Consider the following 21048-nt stretch of genomic DNA (forward strand, 5'->3'; position numbering starts at 1 on the left):
TCAAAATTCAGTTCCTGGGACTTCTGTTGCATTCAAGTGGTTAAAACTTTGCCTTCCATGCAGGGTGTTCAGGTTCGATCCCTGGTCAGGGAGCTAAGATCCCACCTGCCTCATAGTCAAAAAACCAAAATGCAAAAAGCAGAAACAATTTTGTCACAAAGTCAATGAAGACTTTAAAAATGGTCCACATTAAAAAAAAAGACCTCAGTTCTTTAGTCATATTTCATCTGCTAAATAGGTCATATTTCATCTGCTAAATAGGTCAACTTGTGACTACTAGCTACCAGTTAGACAATGCAGATTACAGAACTTGTCCATTATAGCAGAAAGTGCTACTGGATAATGCTGCCAGATGGTAGGATACTCTGAGGATTCAGTGATGACCAAAACATTCTGCCTGCCCCTAAGGGCTTACTGCTTAGCAGTGAAGACAGCTGCTGAGCAAGCCATCCCAGGTTTTGGTGGGGGAAGGACAGAGGGCAATGGGAGGTATTGAGGAGGGGGATCTACCCAGGGCTGAATGGTCAAGAAAAATGAAGTCAAAGAAAACTCCATATATGTTATTGAGTAATTGACCAATTTTTAAACTTTGTTGTACTTAGTTTTTAAAAATTTAACTGATTATTTACTCTGCAACTGGATTCCATAACTATAATATTTAAAATATTATTGAAGAATAAGCTTAAAATTTATTCAATATTAAAATGTTTAATGTTATAAATCTCAGAACAAGCCAAATGCAAAACAGTATGATTCCATTTATGTGAATTCTAGAACAGGCAAGTTAATCTCTGATGGTAGAAATCAGAGATAGATATATATATATATATATATAGCCTGGCATGGGGGAGGGGTTGTGAGTAAGAGGAGTGATTGACTATTAAGGATCTTGGGGGTACTTTCTGGGATATTGATAATGTTCTATTGTTCTATACCTTGATAGGGACATTGGTTACACAGGCACATGCATTTGTTGATACTAGAAGAGCTGTGTAGTTAAGACTGATACATTTCATAGAATGTAAATTATATCTCAATTAAAAATTGAGTGCATGAAATAATTTTTTATAATGTGTTGCGGTTGACCTGAGTAACATTATGGAAATAGTTTCATTCCCTCATCATTTTGTCTGCCAGCAACCTGGCCTTCATAACACTTATCATCCCTGGCAGGAAGATCTTCAGCATGGGCCATGTAGACATAAATATATTGCTCCTGATCTTGGGCCATATAGACATAAATATATTGTTCCTACTTTTCCAGTGTTTCATGCTTTCTCTCTTATCAAAAGTGGACAAGCTGGTAGGATCTTTGCCAGAATGTTAAGAAGGATCTATTTTAGGGTGAGGAGATTTGAGGTGAATTTTACTTCTTTTTCTTCTTCACTGTATCATTTGCATTTGTAACAAGGAGCATGTAGGTTTTTTTTATTACTCTGAAACACAAAAGTTCATTTTGTCTTGGCCTGGAAAGTCCATTTATCCTTTGGTACTGCATAGTCATTTGAAAACCGAGTTTTATTCCACGGTTAGTAACATATTTCCTTCCAAGCAGCAGGATCTGTGGGTGGTTGTTTAGTAGTCATGGCTCTTGATAAAGGGCTAACTTCATGCCTCGTCTCTCTCCACCATGCTGCTCCTGTTAAGTCACTCTGTGGTCTGGGACACACAGAGTGAATTTGGGTCTCTTGGAGGTGGTCTGCCCCTCTCAATCTGCTTGCTTTTCCCTGTACGCACAGATTCTTACCTGACGCTCGATGAGCCGATGAATAACATCACTACGTCCCTGGGGCAAACGGCTGAACTGCACTGCAAAGTCTCGGGGAATCCGCCTCCCACCATCCGCTGGTTCAAAAATGATGCCCCTGTGGTCCAGGAGCCCCGGAGGATCTCCTTTCGGGCAACCAACTATGGCTCTCGACTGCGGATTAGAAACCTTGACACCACAGATACCGGCTACTTCCAGTGTGTGGCAACAAATGGCAAGAAGGTGGTTTCTACCACCGGAGTCTTGTTTGTCAAGTTCGGTAAGCAGCTTCCTACAGGGGATGACCTTTGACTCTCAGCCTCCATGGGGGTGGGGAGGGATGGAGAAATGAGTGTGTACTGGGCGTGCCCAGCAACACAGAAGCTGGAACACTTGTACCCATTTTGGAAATAAATAAACCAGCAGTTAAGTACCATGTTCAAGGTCACCCAGCCAGTAAACAGCAGAGCAAGAGCAGGGTCCAGATTGGTCTAACCTCAGCTCCAATTCTAAATCACCGCCCCAGTGAATTCTTCTCAGCAAGGATGTTCCTTGTTCAGAGAAGTTGGGAAGATTTCCAGCACACGTGCCCCTTTTTGGTCCAGCTGGCATCCACAACCCTGCCTGTGGTTGCATCAGTGTCCTTGGGCCCATTCAGCCTCCCACTGAAACTTCCTGCATCTCACGATAATGCCTACTCTATTGACTCATTTTTCAACCCTGGTCTTAGCAGTTTTCAGGCTCTGAACCGTGGGATAATCTCATTGGTATGTTTTTTCCTAGAGGTGGTTGGGGGAGCTGGAGCAAAACAATAAATTCCAGAAAAATAAATATCACCTTGGGGTGGTTGAGAACTTTAGATTGTAATGGTTTGACTGTACTGAAGCTCACCCTCCAATAACCCAGGCTGACTGTTTCTTTTGTTTTTCTTTCATTCCTTCAGGCCCCCCTCCCACCGCAAGTCCAGGATCTTCGTAAGTATTTGCATCTTCTTTCGTGTCATTTTCAAGGGTTTCTGCCAAGGTTGCTAGGGCAAAGGCCGTTTGTCCTCTGCTTGGGTCAAAACACTGTGTTCCCAGATTTAATTCCATTTTGCCCTGCCCTCATTCCGTTTTGCTGTTTCTTTGATATGAAGATTCACAGGAGACTAGCACTGGCAGTAATCTCAATTGTGGTAATGTTGATTCTGAACAATCAAAGAATCTACTTACATGTATTATTTTCAAATTAAACTAACATTTAGTTACAATGGATTTGGTAAAATCAAACCAAAAAATGAAACAGTGCTGGCTTAGGAACCTATACTGTGGCCTTTGCCTCAAAGGTTCTGTTCTTCATTTCTGCAAATATTCCTGATGCTTTATTTATTGAGCAGGTCATCTGCTAGGTGATTACCTTATTCTTATTCCCTTTAAAGAACTCAGAGACAGAAGTTTTGACTTGCGAGGAAAAGAAAGCCCTGTGTCTGGATGAGAGTTACGTTTGTTTCATTTTGAGTCTCAAAATCCAGTTTCTTTCACTGACCCTATTGTTGATGCATTTTTCCTTTTCTGTTTGAGGGAATCTCTTCTTTCATTCTAGGAGCATTCACTTGGGGCATTTTTCTTTATGTATATTTTTATTTGGGCAGGGGTGGGGGATGACCTGCTTATTAAAATTCTTGCCTGCAAGAAAATGTATTTCATATTCTGTGGATTTCTTAAGTAAAACTCACTGGGCTCTGCCATGAGAGCATCCAAATGCCTGACCTAGACTAAACCAATGGCAAATACAACAACCGCTTAATTTGCTCTAATCCCCTCTGTGCCTCTTAATTACAGTGTGGGATATTTTAATATATTTGTGTGTGCCTGGAGGTCCAGTGGCCCACAATCCCATTAATAAAACAGGTAATGGGTAAAAATAAACATTGGCTTTCAGCCACACTGTTCTGCTGTTTCATCAGCCAGTTAAAGGCGACTGCTGAAGAGTCTTTAAAATCACCCACGTGCTAATTGCATTCTACATGCCCAGGTAGAAAATGTTGATTGATCTTAAAGCAGGTCAGAAGTGTGGTCACTCTGCCTTGCATTTCTTGAAGTTAATCTTTTTTTTAAAAATGAACTCACTTATTTGTTGATATATGGAATCCTTTTGAAGTCTTATTTAAACAAAGATGAAAACTTTTGTTACCGGCTGTAAAAATGGTTCCCACTCTGGTACCTTGTTTGTTCCTGTTAATCTGAGTTTCAAATGCAGCTGATAATCTCTGTCCTAGGTTGATTAATGTGGTTCACTAATCTGCCTTTGCTCTTAAACACTGGGCTGTTGATTTTATACCTGTTGTATTTGCATCAGAGTTCCTTTTTTTAGTATCAAAATTATTTTTAAACCTTTTTATGTCTTTGCTTCTTGAAGTTTTCATTCTTTTTTGTTACTGCCTTTCTGATGAACCCAGTCTGTTTTTTCATGATTTTTAATTTCTTACAAAGATAGTACACCACTTTTGTGAGCTGATATCTATGGAAAGGTTATTGAAGTTCCTTAAAGATTCTCAGTGATAGCTCAAAGTGTCCTTTGATGTCAGGCACTCTGTTTTATGTGAGCTGTTCATTTATCTATCATGTTAGTCTGCGGTAACATGAACTGTACAGTTGCCATGTTTGCTTGAAGGGAGCAGCAATAAAATACAATCAAAGTTGGAAATCCCACAGGGCCTTCTGCAGCTCAAGTTTCATCCCCATTTTGGCATTGCTGGTTGGCATTTTGGTACCCTTTTCTTTCATTCCCTTAGAAACTGGTGATAGATCCTGCTTTTTTCTCCTTTCTCAGCTGCCACCACTTACCCTATCTCCAAGAGTTCCTTTCTTCATAAGACTAACTCCCAAATGAAATGCTAGTTCCCTTCACTATCCTCAACAAGATGCCAAACCTCCCCACAAGGGGACAGGCAGAACGTAACAAAATAATCGCCGTGGGGGATATCACCACACTGAGGAGTGCTCTGAAAGCCTTTTGTCAAACTGCACATAGGAGTGAAGTGCAGTTATAAGATTGCTCTTTTCTCTTGAAGGTGGCACCATAAGAGTTACTGCAAGGAAATCAAAGGCACGTGCATGACACACCCTGATGTTTGGAGCAGTGAGATGCATTAGGTGTATGAAACCTGGTGAGAGCTGGGCACTAGTTGAGGCCACAGCACATCCCTAAACTGGGACGGGTTTGTAGGGCCCTTGGGATTATGGCCCTGAAAGACAAAGCATGTGAGGCACTTGCCACTCCCTTTAGGGACTGCATCAGGTCTTCACACGAAGCTTCCAGGATGGCATTTTAGGTTGTAGTAAGAGCAAGTTTGAGACGTTGGTTTGGCTTCTGTTCATAGCTGCGGGCTAGCTTTCTTCTGTCATTGCTGGGTCCTGGCCCACCTCTAACAATTATCAGAGCCTGGGGCATGAACACAAGTGAAGGCCCACATACCGCACGTCTGCATGTTTAAATGTTGTAAATCAAGCTAGCAAACTGTACAGTGAAATATGTCTGTCCTCCCACATTGGCAAATATACTTTCATAATGACAAAATTTAAAAATACATGCAAAATTTGTATATGACTGGAAGCCAGGAACTGTCAAAACTAACCACTTTAATGATTCTTCTTCATGTCTACATGTTCTGTTCATAAGCCAGAGATATTATAAGTAATTCATAGATTGTTATATATTAGTTCCATTAAAACTCCTTTTATTGCCTTCATTTCAGCAAAATGAATGCCTATGTTGTTTTACATGAGATTTTCACATAGTGCGTATTCTTTTGACATTCCTTGGCTTCTAGATGCATCACCCCGTTTTCCACTCTGATATTCTCACAGCATCCTCCCTTTGTGTGTGCCACTGAATTTCCTCTTTCAGAAAGATACCAGTCATATTGTATTTGGGCCCATCCCAGTGACACTGTTTTAACTCAGGTATAGCGTAACAACTGACCTCTGTAATCAAGTTACCCTGTTTCCAAATATGACCATGTTCTGAGCTCCTGGGCATTAGGACTTCAACATGTTAATTTGGTGGGGGAAGAAACGATTCAACCTATAATGCTTAATATTAAAAAAATTATCTCAACCATGTGAAACTCTTGCAAATATTACCCTTTTTTTTTCTGTTTCTTTCTTTTTTAATTTTTTTTAATTTTTTTATTGGAGGCTAATTATTTTACAATATTGTATTGGTTGGTTTTGCCATACATTGACATGAATCCGCCCCGGGTGTACATGAGTTCCCCTTCCTGAACCCGCCTCCCACCTCCCTCCTCCCTTTATCCTCCCTCTGGGTCATCCCCGCACACCAGCCCCAAGCATCCTGTAACATGCATCGACCCTGAACTGGTGATTCGTTTCACATATGACAACATCCATGTTTCAATGTCATTCTCCCAAATCATCCCACCCTCACGCTCTCCCACAGAGTCCCAAAGACTGTTCTATATATCTGTGTCTCTTTTGCTGTCTTGTATACAGGGTTATCATTTGCATCTTTCTAAATTCCATATATATGCTAAGGTGTTTTTCTTTCTGGCTTACTTCACTCTGTATAGTAGGCTCCAGTTTCGTCCACCTCATTAGAACTGGTTCAAATGCATTCTTTTTAATGGCTGAATAATACTCCATTGTATATATGTACCAAAGCTTTCTTATCCATTCGTCTGCAGATAGACATCTAGGTTGCTTCCATGTCCTCGCTATTATAAACAGTGCTGCAATGAACACTGAAGTACATGTGTCTCTTTCAATTCTGGTTTCCTCGGTGTGTATGCCCAGGAGTGCGATTGCTGGATCATATGGCAGTTCTATTTCCAGTTTTTTGAGGAACCTCCACACTGTTCTCCATAGTGTCTGTACTAGTTTGCATTCCCACCAACCCTTATTTGTGAGAACTTTTCAGAAGCAATGATTGGAATACATGAAAATGAATGCTTGGTTATATTTGGAATGATAGTTTATTGTATGAGTCTATTGCATTCAAACTGGAGAGAAGTTGACAAGTTGATTAATTTGTCTCTTACTGCAGTGCTTTTGCCACTGCAGTCTTTCCTATGCTCCAAGCAGTGTCCATCACTCCCACTGGCAATGACACAAACCTTCACAGGATAGAATCACAGTTGTCTTCTGTTCCAAGGACATAGGATGAGAGATGCAGAGAAGTGATCCCTGGGACCAGAGCAGTGTTAAATCATGGAAATGGATGTTTAAGGTTTGGGTCACTGAGCCAGCACTCAGTGACACAACCCTGGAAGCAGAGAATCCCCTGTGTACTCTTTACTCTCATTCACTTTATTTTCTGTGTATTTTTGGTATGTGGGCCCAGGACAGGGGCCATCTTTTTTTACCTTTTTTAATAACAATTTTACTGAGATATACTTCATATGCCATAAAATTCACCTTTGTAAAGTGTTTCTAGCATATTCAGAGTTGTATAACTTTCACTATTACCTTATTTTAAAACATTTTCATCACCTCATAAAGAATCTCCTCCCAGACCCTGATAACCTCTCCTCTGCTTTCTCTTTGGATTTACCTGTTTTTGGTATATCATGTAAATAGAATCATACAGTATTTGTCCTTTTGTGTCTGGCTTCTTTCACTTAGCATAATGGTTTCAAGGTTTGTCCACATTATAGCATGTGGTCAGTTCAGTTCAGTTCAGTCGCTCAGTTGTGTCCGACTCTCTGCAACCCCATGAATCACAGCACACCAGGCCTCCCTGTCCATCACCAACTCCCAGAGTTCACCCAAACTCATGTCCATAGAGTCGGTGATGCCATCCAGCCATCTCATTCTCTGTCGTCCCCTTCTCCTCCCGCCCCCAACCTTTCCCAGCATCAGAGTCTTTTCCAGTTAGTCAACTCGTCGCATGAGGTGGCCAAAGTATTGCAGTTTCAACTTTAGCATCAGTCCCTCCAATGAACACCCAGGATTGATCTCCTCTAGAATGGACTGGTTGGATCTCCTTGCAGTACAAGGGACTCTCAAAAAATGGTATTCCATTGTATTCCACATTTTCTTTATCCATTTGTTTATTGGTGGCCTTTGTATTACTGCCACTTTCACCTGTTCTGAATAATGCTGCACTGTTCACATACACATTTTTGTGGGGTGTGTGTTTTCTGTTTTCTTGAATGTCTACCTAGGAATGAAATTCCATGGGTATATGGTTATTCTGTATCTAACTTTTTGAGGAACTACAAAACTGTTTCCCAAAGGGGCTGTGCCATTTTATACTCCAAATGGCAACCCACTCCAGTCTTCTTGCTTGGAGAATCCCAGGGAAGGGGGAGCCTGGTGGGCTTCCATCTATGGGGTCACACAGAGTCGGACACGACTGAAGTGACTTAGCAGCAAGGAATGCATGAGGGTTACAACTTCTCTTATTTTCCTTTTATTTATTTTCAATTATTATGACCATCCTAGTGGATGTGAAGTTGTGAGTTTTTTCTGTTGTGATTTTGATTTGCATTTTCCTAATGCCTAATGATGTTTGAACATCTTTTCATATGGTCATTAGGTACTTGTACATTCTTTGGAGAAATGTCTGTTTGAGTTCTTTGCCTATTTTTAAATTGTTTTTGTGTGTGTATGTCTTCTTATTCTTTAGTTTTAAGAGTTATTCACTTATTTTGGATACTGTACTTTTATCAGATATATGACTTGCGTATGTATATGCAAAGAGATTTATTTCAAAGAATTGGCTTATATGATTGTATGGGCTAGCTAGCCAAGTCTGAAATCCACAGGATAGTGTCAGGAGGGGCAGGCTAGACACTCCTCACCAGGTACTCATGCTGCAGTCCACAGGTAGAATTTCATCTTCATCAAGAAAACCTTACTTCTGCACTAAATCCTTTCAACTGATTGACTCAAACTCACTCATTTATTGGGGATGATTTCCTACAGTTAGCTGACTACAGATGTTAATCACATGTAAAAAGTATTTTCACAGCTGCAACTGGACTAGTGTTTGAAAAACTGGGAACTATACCTTGCCAAGTTGATACATAAAGCTGATCATTCCATCCTCCAAAATTGTTCTTCTTTTTAAAGACATTTTTTTCACCTATTCTGAGTTTCCTTTGATTTCCATATGAATTTTAGGGGCAGCTTGTTAATCTCTGCCAAGAGGCCAGCCACGTTTTTTATATGAATGGCATTGGCTCTATTGATGAACTTGGAGAGTGTTGCCATCCAAACATTAAATCTTCCAATGCATGAATATGAGATGTCTTTCTATTTAATTTCCTTCAATTATGTTTCATAGGTTTCAATGTATAATTTTGCTCCTTTATGTTAAATTTATTCCTAAATATTTTATTATTTTTCTTGCTATTGTATACGGCATTGTTTTCTTAATTTTCAGGTTATTCACTGCTACTCTATAGAGATACAACTGATTTTTGTATGTCAGTTTTATGTCTTTGCTAAGTCATGTCCAACTCTTTGCGACCCGAAGGACTGAAGCCTATCAGGCTTCTTGGTCCATGTGATTTTCCAGGCAAGAAGATTGGAGCAGGTTGCTGTTGACTTCTCCAATTTGGTTTTATACCCTTGCTAAACACATGTGTTAGCTCTGCGTGTATGTGTGTGAGTAAAATTCGCTCAGTTGCGTCCCACTCTGTGACCCCGTGGACTGTAGCCTGCCAGGCTCCTCTGTTCATGGAATTCTCCAGGCCAGAATACTGGAGTGGGTAGCTGTTCCCTTCTCCAGAGATCAAACCCAGGTCTCCCGCATTGCAGGTGGATTCTTTACCATCTGAGCCACCAGGGAAGCTCAATATATGTATATATGTATGTATGTGTGTGTATATGTGTAGCTGGTAGTTTAGTTGCTAAGTCATGTTCGACTCCTGTGACCCCATAGACTATTGCCTGCCAGGCTTCTCTGTCCATGGGATTTCCCAAGCAAGCATAATGGAATGGGTTGCCATTCCTATTCCTTAGTATTTTCTATCATATGATCATGTTATCTACAAATAGAAACTGCTTTACTTCTTTCTTTTCAATATATGTGCTTTTTATTTCTAGTCTAGAGCCTCCTGTATAGTGTTAAATAGAAGTAGTGAGAACAGACATCGTCTTTTCCCTGATCTTAAGGGAAAAACTTTATGCTAGCAGTAGTTTTTTTTGTAGAAACCCTTTAGTTCTGTCCTTTTTCTACTTTGTTGAATATTTTTTACTGTAAAAAAGTGTTGGATTTTGTCACATTTTTTTCTGTGTCTATTGAGGTGATCATGAACTTTTGGTCCTTTATTATATGTTAGTGTGGTATACTATGTTGATTAATTTTTAATATTAAACCAAGCTTAAAATTCCTGGGCTTACCCAATAGCTAAGCTGGTAAAGAATCTCCCTTCAATGCAGGAGACCTGGGTTCGATTCCTGGGTCAGGAAGATCCCCTGGAGAAGCAATAGGCTATCCACCCCAGTATTGTTGGGCTTCCCTTGTGGCTCAGCTGGTAAATAATCCACCTGCAATGCGGGAGACCTGGGTTGGATCCCTGGGTTGGGACTAGCCCCTGGAGAAGGGAAAGGCTACCTACTCCAGTATTCTAGCCTGGAGAATTCCATGGACTGTGTAGTCCATGGGGTCGCAGAGTCAGACATGACTGAGCGACTTTCACTATATTCCTGAAATAATTTCCATTTGGTCATGATGTATAAGTCCTTTTTGGTGGTGGTGGTTTAGTCACCAATTTGTGTCCAACTCTTGCAACCCCATGGACTGTAGCCCACACCAGGCTCCTCTGTCCATTGTATTCTCCAGGCAAGAATACTGAAGTAGGTTGCCATTTCCTTCTCCAGGGTATCTTCCTGACCCAGGAATTGAACCTGGGTCTCCTGCATAGCAGGCAGATGATTTACATATGTTGCTGAATTCAGTTCACTAGTGTGTGTTTTTTTTTTTTTTTCTGAGGAGTTTTGCACCTATGTTTATAAAAGGTATTGCTCTGTAGTTTTCTTTTTGTGTGATGTCTTTGTTTAATTCTGATGTCAGTATAATACTGACCTCTTTGAATGAGTTGGGAAGTAGTCTCTCCTATTTTTGAGGAAGGGTTTGTGAAAATTCTTTGAATGTTTGGCTAAAATTCACCAGTAAAGCTATTTGGGCCTGAACTGTTCTTTGTGGGAAGTTTCAAAATTAGTGATTCAACTTCTTCACTTGTTATAGATATATTCAGGCTTTCTGTTTCTTTATGAGTCAAGTTTTGTGTCTTTCTAGGAATTTGTCCATTTCGTCTAGATTATCTAAGTTGTTGATATATAGTTGTCTAGAGTTTACCTTATGATTTTTAAAATTTCTATAATATCAGTTGTGATGTTTCTTCTTTCATATCTGATTTTAGTAACTTGTATTTTTTTTTCCTGGTAAAACTAGCTAGTCTAACTAAAAGATTTGTCAATTTTGTCAGTCTTTTCAAAGAACTTAACGTTCTTTGAAAATTGAGCATTTAAATAATATATTGTGGTAATTCTAGAAATCAGATCACTTCCTTTCTGATTTTGCTGTGTTTTGTTGTTCCTGTTTGTTTAGTGACTTTTCTGGAATAATTCTGAATAGTCTATATTCCCTACCACGTATGCTACTGAAGTCTGTCCTCAGCTCAGAGATCAGCTAACAATTGGACAGAAATTACTTTAAACCAATAAGTCTCCCACCCTTTGCTAAAGGGTTTCATGTGTGTTTTGGAGGAATCCCTTTAGCACTCCAGTTTATAATTCTATCTTTGCTTTCATTTCCTGCTTGAGCATGGCCTCAAAATTGGCCAGAGGTGAGAGATTAAGGCTTTCTTGGATCTTTCCTACGTATGCACACAGCCCCTCACATAACCTCATATGAGTGCATCCTTCCACGTCCCCAGAAGTATATCAGAGGTTTTCAAAGTCCCCTATGACTGTCTCATTCCTTAGATCCTCCCTTTGAGAACTTTTGAGCTTTTTTTCACCAGGCTCCATTTTTCCTCAGCTAATACTGTTAGCCCAGGCAACTATGAGGTTGTTTTGTTTTTTATTTTAACAAATGTCCTGGGGCTAGGGCTTTTCCCACCCAGAAGCTCCAAGTCCAGTTTAAAAAAAAAAAAAAATCAAGCCCTATGAATGGGGCTTTTCCAGAGTCTTGCTCAACAAGTGAAATCATGCGAGTTCTCTGCAGACAGAGGATTTTGAGGCCCTGCAACTCCCTTTTCCTCCTCCAGTGAGCGCTCTGCTGCTGGCTTTCTTAGCTGCCAGTTTTCAAGATTACTGCAGAACTCAGGAGGGGCAGATGAGAACAGGGCAAGTTAAAATTCCATAGGACTTTGATATTTTCTTGAATAAATTCTCAGAGTGTCGCAAGACTTTGGCCAATTTCCAGAATTCTGAAAAGGTTGATTTTCATGTTTGTTTGTTTCAGTATTGCTGCTTTTATGGATGTGTAGGTTTTTAGAGGTCCTTCCTCTGTTATGCATATCCCCACCTCCCCCAGGGCATGTTGTTGATGTCTACAGACCCTACAGGTTTGGTGCTATCTTAGGAGGCCTCTGAGGCCCCTGGGTATTGTTCCATATGGTGACAGCTTGCCTTTGTTGAATTTCTTCCCCCAAATAAGGCAATGGTTGGGACTTTTCACATATATCACCTCTCTGCTCCAAAACAGCTCTCCAGGGAAGATGTTTTGATCCCTGTATTAGTTAAGAGGCTTACAAAAGTTAAATGGCTTTAACTGGACCCAGTTCATATTCAACTTCTTCAGTTTTAATCTTTGGGGATTATTAAACTGATGCATTGGACCCTGTGAGAACTGGGGAGTCCCAATATTACATCACTCACGTTTGCCTAGGTCTCCTGGTATATCTCTTGAGCTTTCTAACAGGCAAACAGATCCAGTACAGCAAACACTAAGCATCAGTTCAGTCCAACAAATATTTATCAATCACGTACAAAATGCCAAGTTTTGGCCAAGCTCTGTGGAAACTACAGAGACTAATCTTTGCCCTCCAACTGCTGACCCAGTGTGCTGGGGCCTGAAAGAACAGGCCTTTCACTTCATCAGCAAGTGTTTCTGACCCACAACCGGCTCTCCTTCATCTCCCCTGTGACCCTCCTCTCCACCAATTTCCCACCGGCCCTTCATATATCAGATGAACTTATTCTGATTCTTAAGTTAACAGTAGTTATTATTCAGAGGCAGTATAATTCCACAGTTTAAGCCAAATAGGAACATTTGAAGCTTGCCTTGTAAGAGTAGTTATAATAGAGCTTATCTCAAAGTGGTTAGCAGAATTAAATGTGATAACATTCCTAAGGGTGAGCTACTGCTAGTATCGTCATCAATGAAATTAGAATTTTTTTTTTAAGTATCTAGTTCAGTTTTCCTCAACTTTTTCTCCTTTTTATTATCTTCTCCCCACATGCAGTCATGCAGGGTACAGCACTTTTTTGAGGTACATTTCAAAACAGTGACTTTTTCTTTTTTAAAATTGTGATTTCTCTACCACTTGTCAGTCAGAGCTTTTGCTCTTCATGAGATAAAGTATAACCAAAATGAGTTGGTAGAGATCAAATTAAAACCAAGAAAATCTTTTGGTTTTCATTAGTTTGTGTATTCGCAGAAGGCAATGGCAACCCCCTCCAGTACTCTTGCCTGGGAAATCCCATGGGCGGAGGAGCCTGGTCCATGGGGTCGCTAAGAGTTGGACACGACTGAGCGACTTTACTTTCACTTTTCACTTTGGTGCAATGGAGAAGGAAATGGCAACCCACTCCAGTGTTCTTGCCTGGAGAATCCCAGGGACGGGGGAGCCTGGTGGGCTGCCATCTATGGGGTTGCACAGAATCGGACATGACTGAAGTGACTCAGCAGCAGCAGCAGCAACCACCTTAGCACTGCTTTACCTTCTTCCACCCTTGTCTCCTATAAGCAATTTCTCATTGCGGAAACCAGAGTGAGCTTTTAAAAACATTTTCTGCCCTCTTAGGCCCCTCACTCCCCTGGACTTCCCATTTGGAATAGATTTCCGACTCCTTGCCCCGACGTGTAAGACTCCCTGCCTCCCTCTGGCCTCCCACCACCATCATTCAACTCCAGCCACGCTGGCAGAGGTTCTGTTCCTTGGAATCTCCAGGCTCGTTTTGCAGGCCCTGGGATTCCTGAGCTAGTTGTTGTCTCTGCTTGAAAAGCTTTGTTCCAAGATCTTAGCATGAGTGACTCTTTTCTTGTCATTTAGTGTCCACCTAAAATGTTACCTCCTCAGAAACGATCCCTGAATCTAAAGTAGCCCCAGGCACTTTCTATCCTATAACATGCTTCATTTATATCAGAGTATTGTCACCACCTAACATTTTCATTTTTATGCCTTTGTTTGTCTGCAAAATACATTTCATGAGGTCAGAGCATTATTTGCTTCATATATCGTTCTATCTCAGTCCTAGAGCATAGCCAACACTCGGTAAATATTCATTTAGAAAAAGGAGAATGAGGGGACGGAAGGAAAGGAGGAAGAAAGACAACATCTAACTTCCCTTGTGGCTCAGCTGGAAAAGAATCTGTCTGCAATGTGGGAGACCTAGGTTCGATGCCTGGGTTGGGAAGATGCCCTGGAGGAGGGAACGGCTACCCACTCCAGTATTCTGGCCTGGAGAATTCCATGGACACTATAGTCCATGAGGTCACAAAGATTTGGATACCACTGAGTGACTTTCACTTGAGATGGCTGGCGATAATAGTACCTATCCTATAGAATTGTCATTAGTAGTGATGAGACTATGAATATGGAGTACTTAATATCTCGTAGAATTCATAAGTATTCCTCCAATGAATGAAACAGTGTTTGTTGACTGACTGACTGAACTATTCCACTGTCTTATGACACATGAAAAGTCCTTGCATGGAGCCTGATAGATAATTAAAGTTCAGTGATTTTAAGTTGTATTTCTTTTCTTTCATCTTATGAGGTCTACTGAAGAATCAGTCTGAGAAAGACCATGGTTAAGAAGAAGCATCTCATAGGCTTGTTGTAAAGGTAAAATATAAGATGATGCCTGTAATGTGGGTAGCACTGTGCCTGGCGCATATTAGGAGCTTCATAATGTTGACTAATGTCACCATCATCATCATTGCTGTTTTAGCAAAAAGACTGCCTTCTTTTCCAGCTAGAGTCCTTCTGGAAAACATATCTTGCTGTGAACACCAACCAGAGACCTTGAAGTCTCTATTTCCTTTCCCTTCATTGGCCTTTGGCTTTAGTCCCTTTCTGCAGAAAGACAAAGTGACCAGCTTTGATGAATTCTTTCCTTTTCTTATCTGTTTCCAAGTCTCAGCCACAGTGAAGAAGTGTAGCTGGGCATTAGCCCAGACCAGGAAGTGATAATGTAATTTTCAATTCAAGATAAACTCAAGGATAACTTTCAACACAGCTACTCAGGCAGTTCAGGGGTGGAGGTGCCCTGTAGAGAGGAGACGGGTAAGTCACTCAGCAGCTGGCCCAGAACACAGGGGGCCACAGCTCCAGTGAAGTAGCTAACCTCTATGTCTTCATCAAACCCCTTGAGTCTCAGTTCTCTGCAGAGAAGGGACAGAGGGAGGGAATGCAGAGAGCTTAGATAAGAAGGATTTACCAACTCCACTGGGGGGTGGTTCCAAAAGTATAGAAGGTTGAAAAGCCAAGCTCTTACATCCCAGTCCACCCCCATCACTCAACAATTCCCACTGTATGAATAGGGTGTGGAAAGCTTCCAATTAGAACTATATTTGTGAATATTGGCAAAGTATGTCGTGTGTGCAGAGCACATTTAAAAGGAGAAGAAGGAAGATAAGTCCTTGTTTTCTACGAGCATGTGTTATGCTATGAGGTTCTCAGTCTATGTGTTAGTCATAAATATATTGCTGCACCTAACACAGCACCTAGCACATAAATTGGTACTCAACGAATGCGTGTTAAATTGAACATCTGTCCTGAAATCTTTTCTCCACATATAACAAAGTTTTATTATTTGCTTAACACATTTTTATCAAGTTTCTTCTGTGTTCCAGGCCTCTTCTTAGAAGCAGTTTTTAAGTCATACAGTGAGTGCCAGACAGCAAAGCCAATCCAAAAACCCCCATTCAACATCATTCAAACTTGTTTCCTGTATTTATGAGCCCTAATATAAGCTTTCACTGTACGTTACAGAGCAAGTACTTTTCAAGAAATGGAGAACATTTCTACTCCAATTCTGGCTTTGATTGAACAGAAAGCCCAAAGATATCAGAGTGTGGTTTTGAGCACTGCTTCTCAATTGTAATTGCATGGAAGTCAGACGAGGTGTTGCCAAAATGCAGATTCAAAGGTGTAGGTCTGGGGTGGAGCCTGAGGCTCTGCATTTTTAACAGGCTCCCAGCAGGTACAGGCTCTGGTGATGCTCGTCCACATACTTTGAGAAGCAAGGGTCTAGAGAAAAGGCACTTGTCAGGATTCTAGTTTCTGTGTCATTCACTAGCCAGTGACCCTACACAGGATGCTTACCTTCTTTGGGCCTCAGTTTCTTTATTTTCAAACTGAAGAACTTGAGTTCAGTGTGATCTACGAGTTCTTCTAAATCATACTTTTATGACTTAGTGCTGCTGCTGCTCCTGCTAAGTCACTTCAATCGTGTCCGACTCTGTGTGACCCCATAGACGGAAGCCCACCTCAATTTGTTATTTCCTTCATTATAGTAAGATCTTTTCAAGTTCTGAATTTCATGTAATTTACTCTTGGGTTCCCTTTCTCTCCTTTGAGGTGTTCATTGTTCTCTTTTATCTGTCCTGTGCATCCCTCCTGCCCATTCCAAGCATGGTGGTATGTAGTTAGATCAATCAGTGAGAATGATTTTGCAGAGAACTTCCACATAGCAACCGTCCCCATCACCACCACCAGGTTCTACAGCTGTGTGGTTCTGTGCCCTTCTGGATGAAGATGAAATAACCATTTGTTCTGCTGGTCAGTAGCAGGCTCTGCTCACCTCATGTTAAATAGAGCAACATTTTCCTTCCATATTTCTTCATGAGGCTCCTGTGTTGAGGATAGAGTGCCTCTGTTTGAAATCAAGCAAAGGGATCACAGCAGGAAGTGGTATTGAAGACAGTTTTTAAAGAACCATCAGTAATTCCCTGGCAGTCCAGTGGTTGGGACTCTGTGATTCCACTGCAGGGGGCATGGGTTCCATTCCTAGTTGGAGAACTAAGATCTGGCCATGTGACCAAAACAAAACAAAAATTTAAAAATAAATTTTTTGTTGTCTGACTGGCAGGCCCTGAAGGCTTATAGAAAAATAAGGAGACTACTTTGCATGTGTGACTTGTGAATAGAGGTTCATTATTGGTTTGTGCTCTCATACAGTTTTACAAGAGTCTTCCCTGGTGTCTCAGTTGGTAAAGAGAAACCCTGGAGATGCAGGAGACCCCGGTTCAACCCCTGGGTCAGTAAGATCCCCAGGAGAAGGAAATGGCAATTCACTCAGTATTCTTGCCTGGGAAATTCCATGGACGGAAGAGTCTGGTGGGCTACAGTCCATGGAGGTCACAAGAGTTGGACACAACTTAGTGACTAAACCACCACCACCCACAGCTTTACAAGAGAAACAACCAAATCTTACAACAAACACAAAAAATGAAATATTATGAGTAATCTTGACTATGCTAGAATGTTCGTGATGCTACTCAAAGGGCAGCAACATGTAGAAGCCACAGCCATACCTAGGCTGGCAGGGCAAAAAGAAGAGGTGGTTTTACCAGAACCCAAGTGTAGAGTCATCTGTGGAGGTTGAGATGGTGACAAGCCTGTCCTGTGGGCCCCGAGGCCATGAGAAGGTGCCCCCATCGATTACCCAGGGCAGAAAGAAGGGGGAAACAATTTGGCTTCTCCCCTCCTCCCCACTTCTAAACACCAGCCAATGCCTCCCATCAGGGCAACTCTATAAGAAGTCAGCTGACACAGAAAGCCTGTGACTAACAGCCTGCAGGGGTCACCTCCTTGTGGATGCTGAGCTAAGCAGGGGAAGGGTGAGGAGTGAATCCAAGGTCACACAGCACCTAAATACCCCAGATTGATTTCCATGCCACTAGAAAGCTGGGGTAGAGGCAAGGTAGGAGGAAATTATGAGTCAAAGCACATTCAAAGTTGCTATTCCTGCCTGGTCTTCAGGTGAAACCATCAGTGGACAGTTTAGATTGTGGAACTGGGACCTGAGACAGAGATCAGGACTGTAGGGGTAGTCACATAGTCATTTTGCCTAAGTCAATGTACAGAGCTTCACAGGGGGTAAAATTCCCCAGAAAGATTGTAGAAAGGAACAAGAATAAGAAGACCTCTTATATTTGTATGACTGTAATCTTCAGAACATTTTTCTTATGCCTTTGATCTTACAACTATCCAGTAGCTTTCACAACGTAGCCTGGCACTTTACCTTCTTGACTAGAAAAACAGAAAAATTGATGATCATGTCTGTGCTCTTTCTTCATAATAAGTTCTTTCAAACTGTGTAGAGAGTGCTTAGAGGTGCTCAGAGTCTAGATCTCAATATTTATTAACTCTTGGAGGCTAAAACAAGGACAGAAAGCTGCTAGAAATTTGCTTCTTGGGATTCTATAGACAGAATTTGCTAACTGTGGTAAACATGAACTAAGTGCTCTTCTGTGCCAGGCATCTTTCTATAACCTTGCACGATGCAGACGGGCTCATCGAATCCTTCAGGGTAGGCATCATTAACTCCTCACACAGATTAAGTGACTCAGTGTCTTAGTCAGTCCAAGCTGCTATAGCAAAAAAGCATAGACTGAGTAGTTTATGAACAACAGAAATTGGTTTCTTACAGTTCTGGAGGCTGGAAGTCCAAGATCATGGTTGGGTTCCTGTAAGAACTCTCTTCCAGATTTTAGACTTCTGTTTTCTCATTGTATCTTCATATGGTGGGAAGAGGGAAAGAGAGCTCTCTGGGGGCCCTTTTATAAAGACACTAAACCTATTTATGAGGGCTTCACCCTTATGACTTAATTACCTCCCAGAGCCTCACCTTCTCATACCATCACACCAGGTTTCAACACATGAACCGAAAAAGAATTAATCTCTGAAATATACAAGCAGCTCATGCAGCTCAATACCAGAAAAATGAACAACCCAATCAAAAAATGGGCAAAATAACTAAACAGGCATTTCTCCAAAGAAAACATATAGATGGCTAACAAACATATGAAAAGATTCTCAACATCACTCGTTATCAGAGAAATGCATATCAAAACCACAGTGAGGTATCATCTCATGTCAGTCAGAATCGCTGCCATCAAAAAATCTACAAACAATAAATGCTGGAAAGGGGGTGAAGGAAAGGGAACCCTCTTACACTGTTGGTGGGAATGCAAACTAGTATAGCCACTTGGGAGAACAGTGTGGAGATTCTTTAAAAAATTGGAAACAGAATTGCCATACGAGCCAGCCATCCCACTGCTGGGCATACACACCAAAAATAGCAGAATTGAAAAAGACACATGTACCCCAATGTTCACTGCAGCACTGTTTGCAAAGGCTTAGGACATGAAAGCAACCTAGATGTCCATTGGCAGACAAATGGATAAGAAAGCTGTGGTAAATATACACAATGGAATATTACTCAGCTATAGAAAAGAACACATTTGAGTCAGTTCTAATGAGGTGGATGAAACTGGAGTCTACTATACAGAGTGAAGTAAATCAGAAAGAAAAACACCAATACAGTATATTAACACATATATATGGAATTTAGGAAGATGGTAACAATGACCCTATATGCGAGACAGCAAAAGAGACACAGATGTAAAGAACCGACTTTTTGACTCTGGGAAAAGGCGAGGGTGGGATGATTTGAGAGAATAGCATTGAAACATGTATATTACCATATGTGAAATAGATGACCAATCCAAGTTTGATGCATAAAACAGGGCAGTGAAAGCCAGTGCACTGGGACAACCCAGAGGGATGGGAAGGGGGTTCAGGATGGGGGGACACATGTATACCCATGGCTGATTCATTTCAATGTATGCAAAAGCCACCACAATATTATAAAGTAATTAGCCACCAATTAAAATAAATAATTTTTTTAAAAAGAGAAAGAGAGACTCAGCAAAGGGTGAAACCTTGACCTGATCCAAGACACATAGACTCCAGGGCTCAGGCTTTAGCTCGTCAGCTACTTGCCTCCTCTGGGGGGAGAAGATCCATTGTTGAACTCTTACATTAGTTACCTGATGTGTTCAACTGCTGAAGGGACTCACAATACTTAGTTTATCCTCATGGAACAGTTTTATTACAGGCAAGGGATACAGTACAGCAACAGTAAGACATGGCTATGCAATGCAAAGGGTCCAGAGATCTCAGGTGCAAACTTTGTCTTACAGCTGATTGCAGAGAATACCCTTTGTCAGCAGGTCTCAAACCTCCACTGGCCTGCATGTGAAACATCTGGGTACCAAGAAGTCCAAAGTCAGCTCATCTTGGAGGTCATTTGTTAGTGAACTGATCACATAGGCACATTCCAGCCACAGGACACATCTCAACTGATGAAACCCCAAGACTCTACTGAAACCAGGTGCAAATCATAAATCCAATTATTACTACTAAATGATGCTGACAGGCCAATATATCCTGCCCTAACTAAGTTAAACTCATGGTTACAAAATATTTATCTTTAGTAAATGCATTCCATAGTCACTGCCAGCAATTGGTAACATTAGAAGATTAGTCTGGGGTCAATTCAGGCCATGCTCTTGACTTTGCCTAGTGTGTAAGTCAGGAACCTCCTCCTAGAACTTAGACAATGGTGAAGTAACCTAAATGCAAATGCTTGCCATTGGGATGGGAAATATTCTATAGAGAATGGAAAAACTATCATTTCAGTTGTCACAAACATATGTTACTTCAACAGATGGCCTAGTATTTCCTCCCATGCATGCATGCTTGGTCACCTCAGTCAAGTCTGACTCTTTGCGACGCCATGGACTGTAACCCAGAAAGCTTCTCTGTCCATGGGATTCCCCAGGCAAGAATACCAGAGTGGACTGCCATTTCCTCCTCCAGGGGATCTTCCTGACCCATGGATCGAACCTGCTTCTCCTGTGTCTCCTACATTACAGGCAGATTCTTTACCCACTGAACCACCACCAACTTCTTATGTCCCTACACTCTACTAGGACTCTAAGATTGTACTGGGTAGCCATTCTATATGCACATAAAACCCACTTTTTTTTTCAAGGCCCTTAGAATATAATATGATGAGTGCTGTGATATTTACCTGTGTCTCTGGAACAAT

At 41.2% G+C, this 21048-nt stretch overlaps 1 protein-coding gene across 1 annotated transcript in view; it reads left to right on the top strand.

Annotated features, from left to right (window-relative positions):
* The window catches only part of ROR1 (ROR family WNT receptor 1), a 490488-nt gene that overhangs the window by 336752 nt on the left and 132688 nt on the right, over positions 1-21048 (top strand). The window contains exons 3-4 of the mRNA XM_055402835.2: positions 1740-2027; positions 2691-2721. Coding sequence (XP_055258810.2) covers positions 1740-2027; positions 2691-2721 — 319 coding nt within the window. The remainder of the gene's footprint in view (positions 1-1739; positions 2028-2690; positions 2722-21048) is intronic.

The sequence above is a fragment of the Moschus berezovskii genome, chromosome 4, assembly GCF_049115385.1.
Source record: "Moschus berezovskii isolate FMDL1 chromosome 4, NW_MosBer_1.0, whole genome shotgun sequence".
NCBI lineage: Eukaryota > Metazoa > Chordata > Mammalia > Artiodactyla > Moschidae > Moschus > Moschus berezovskii.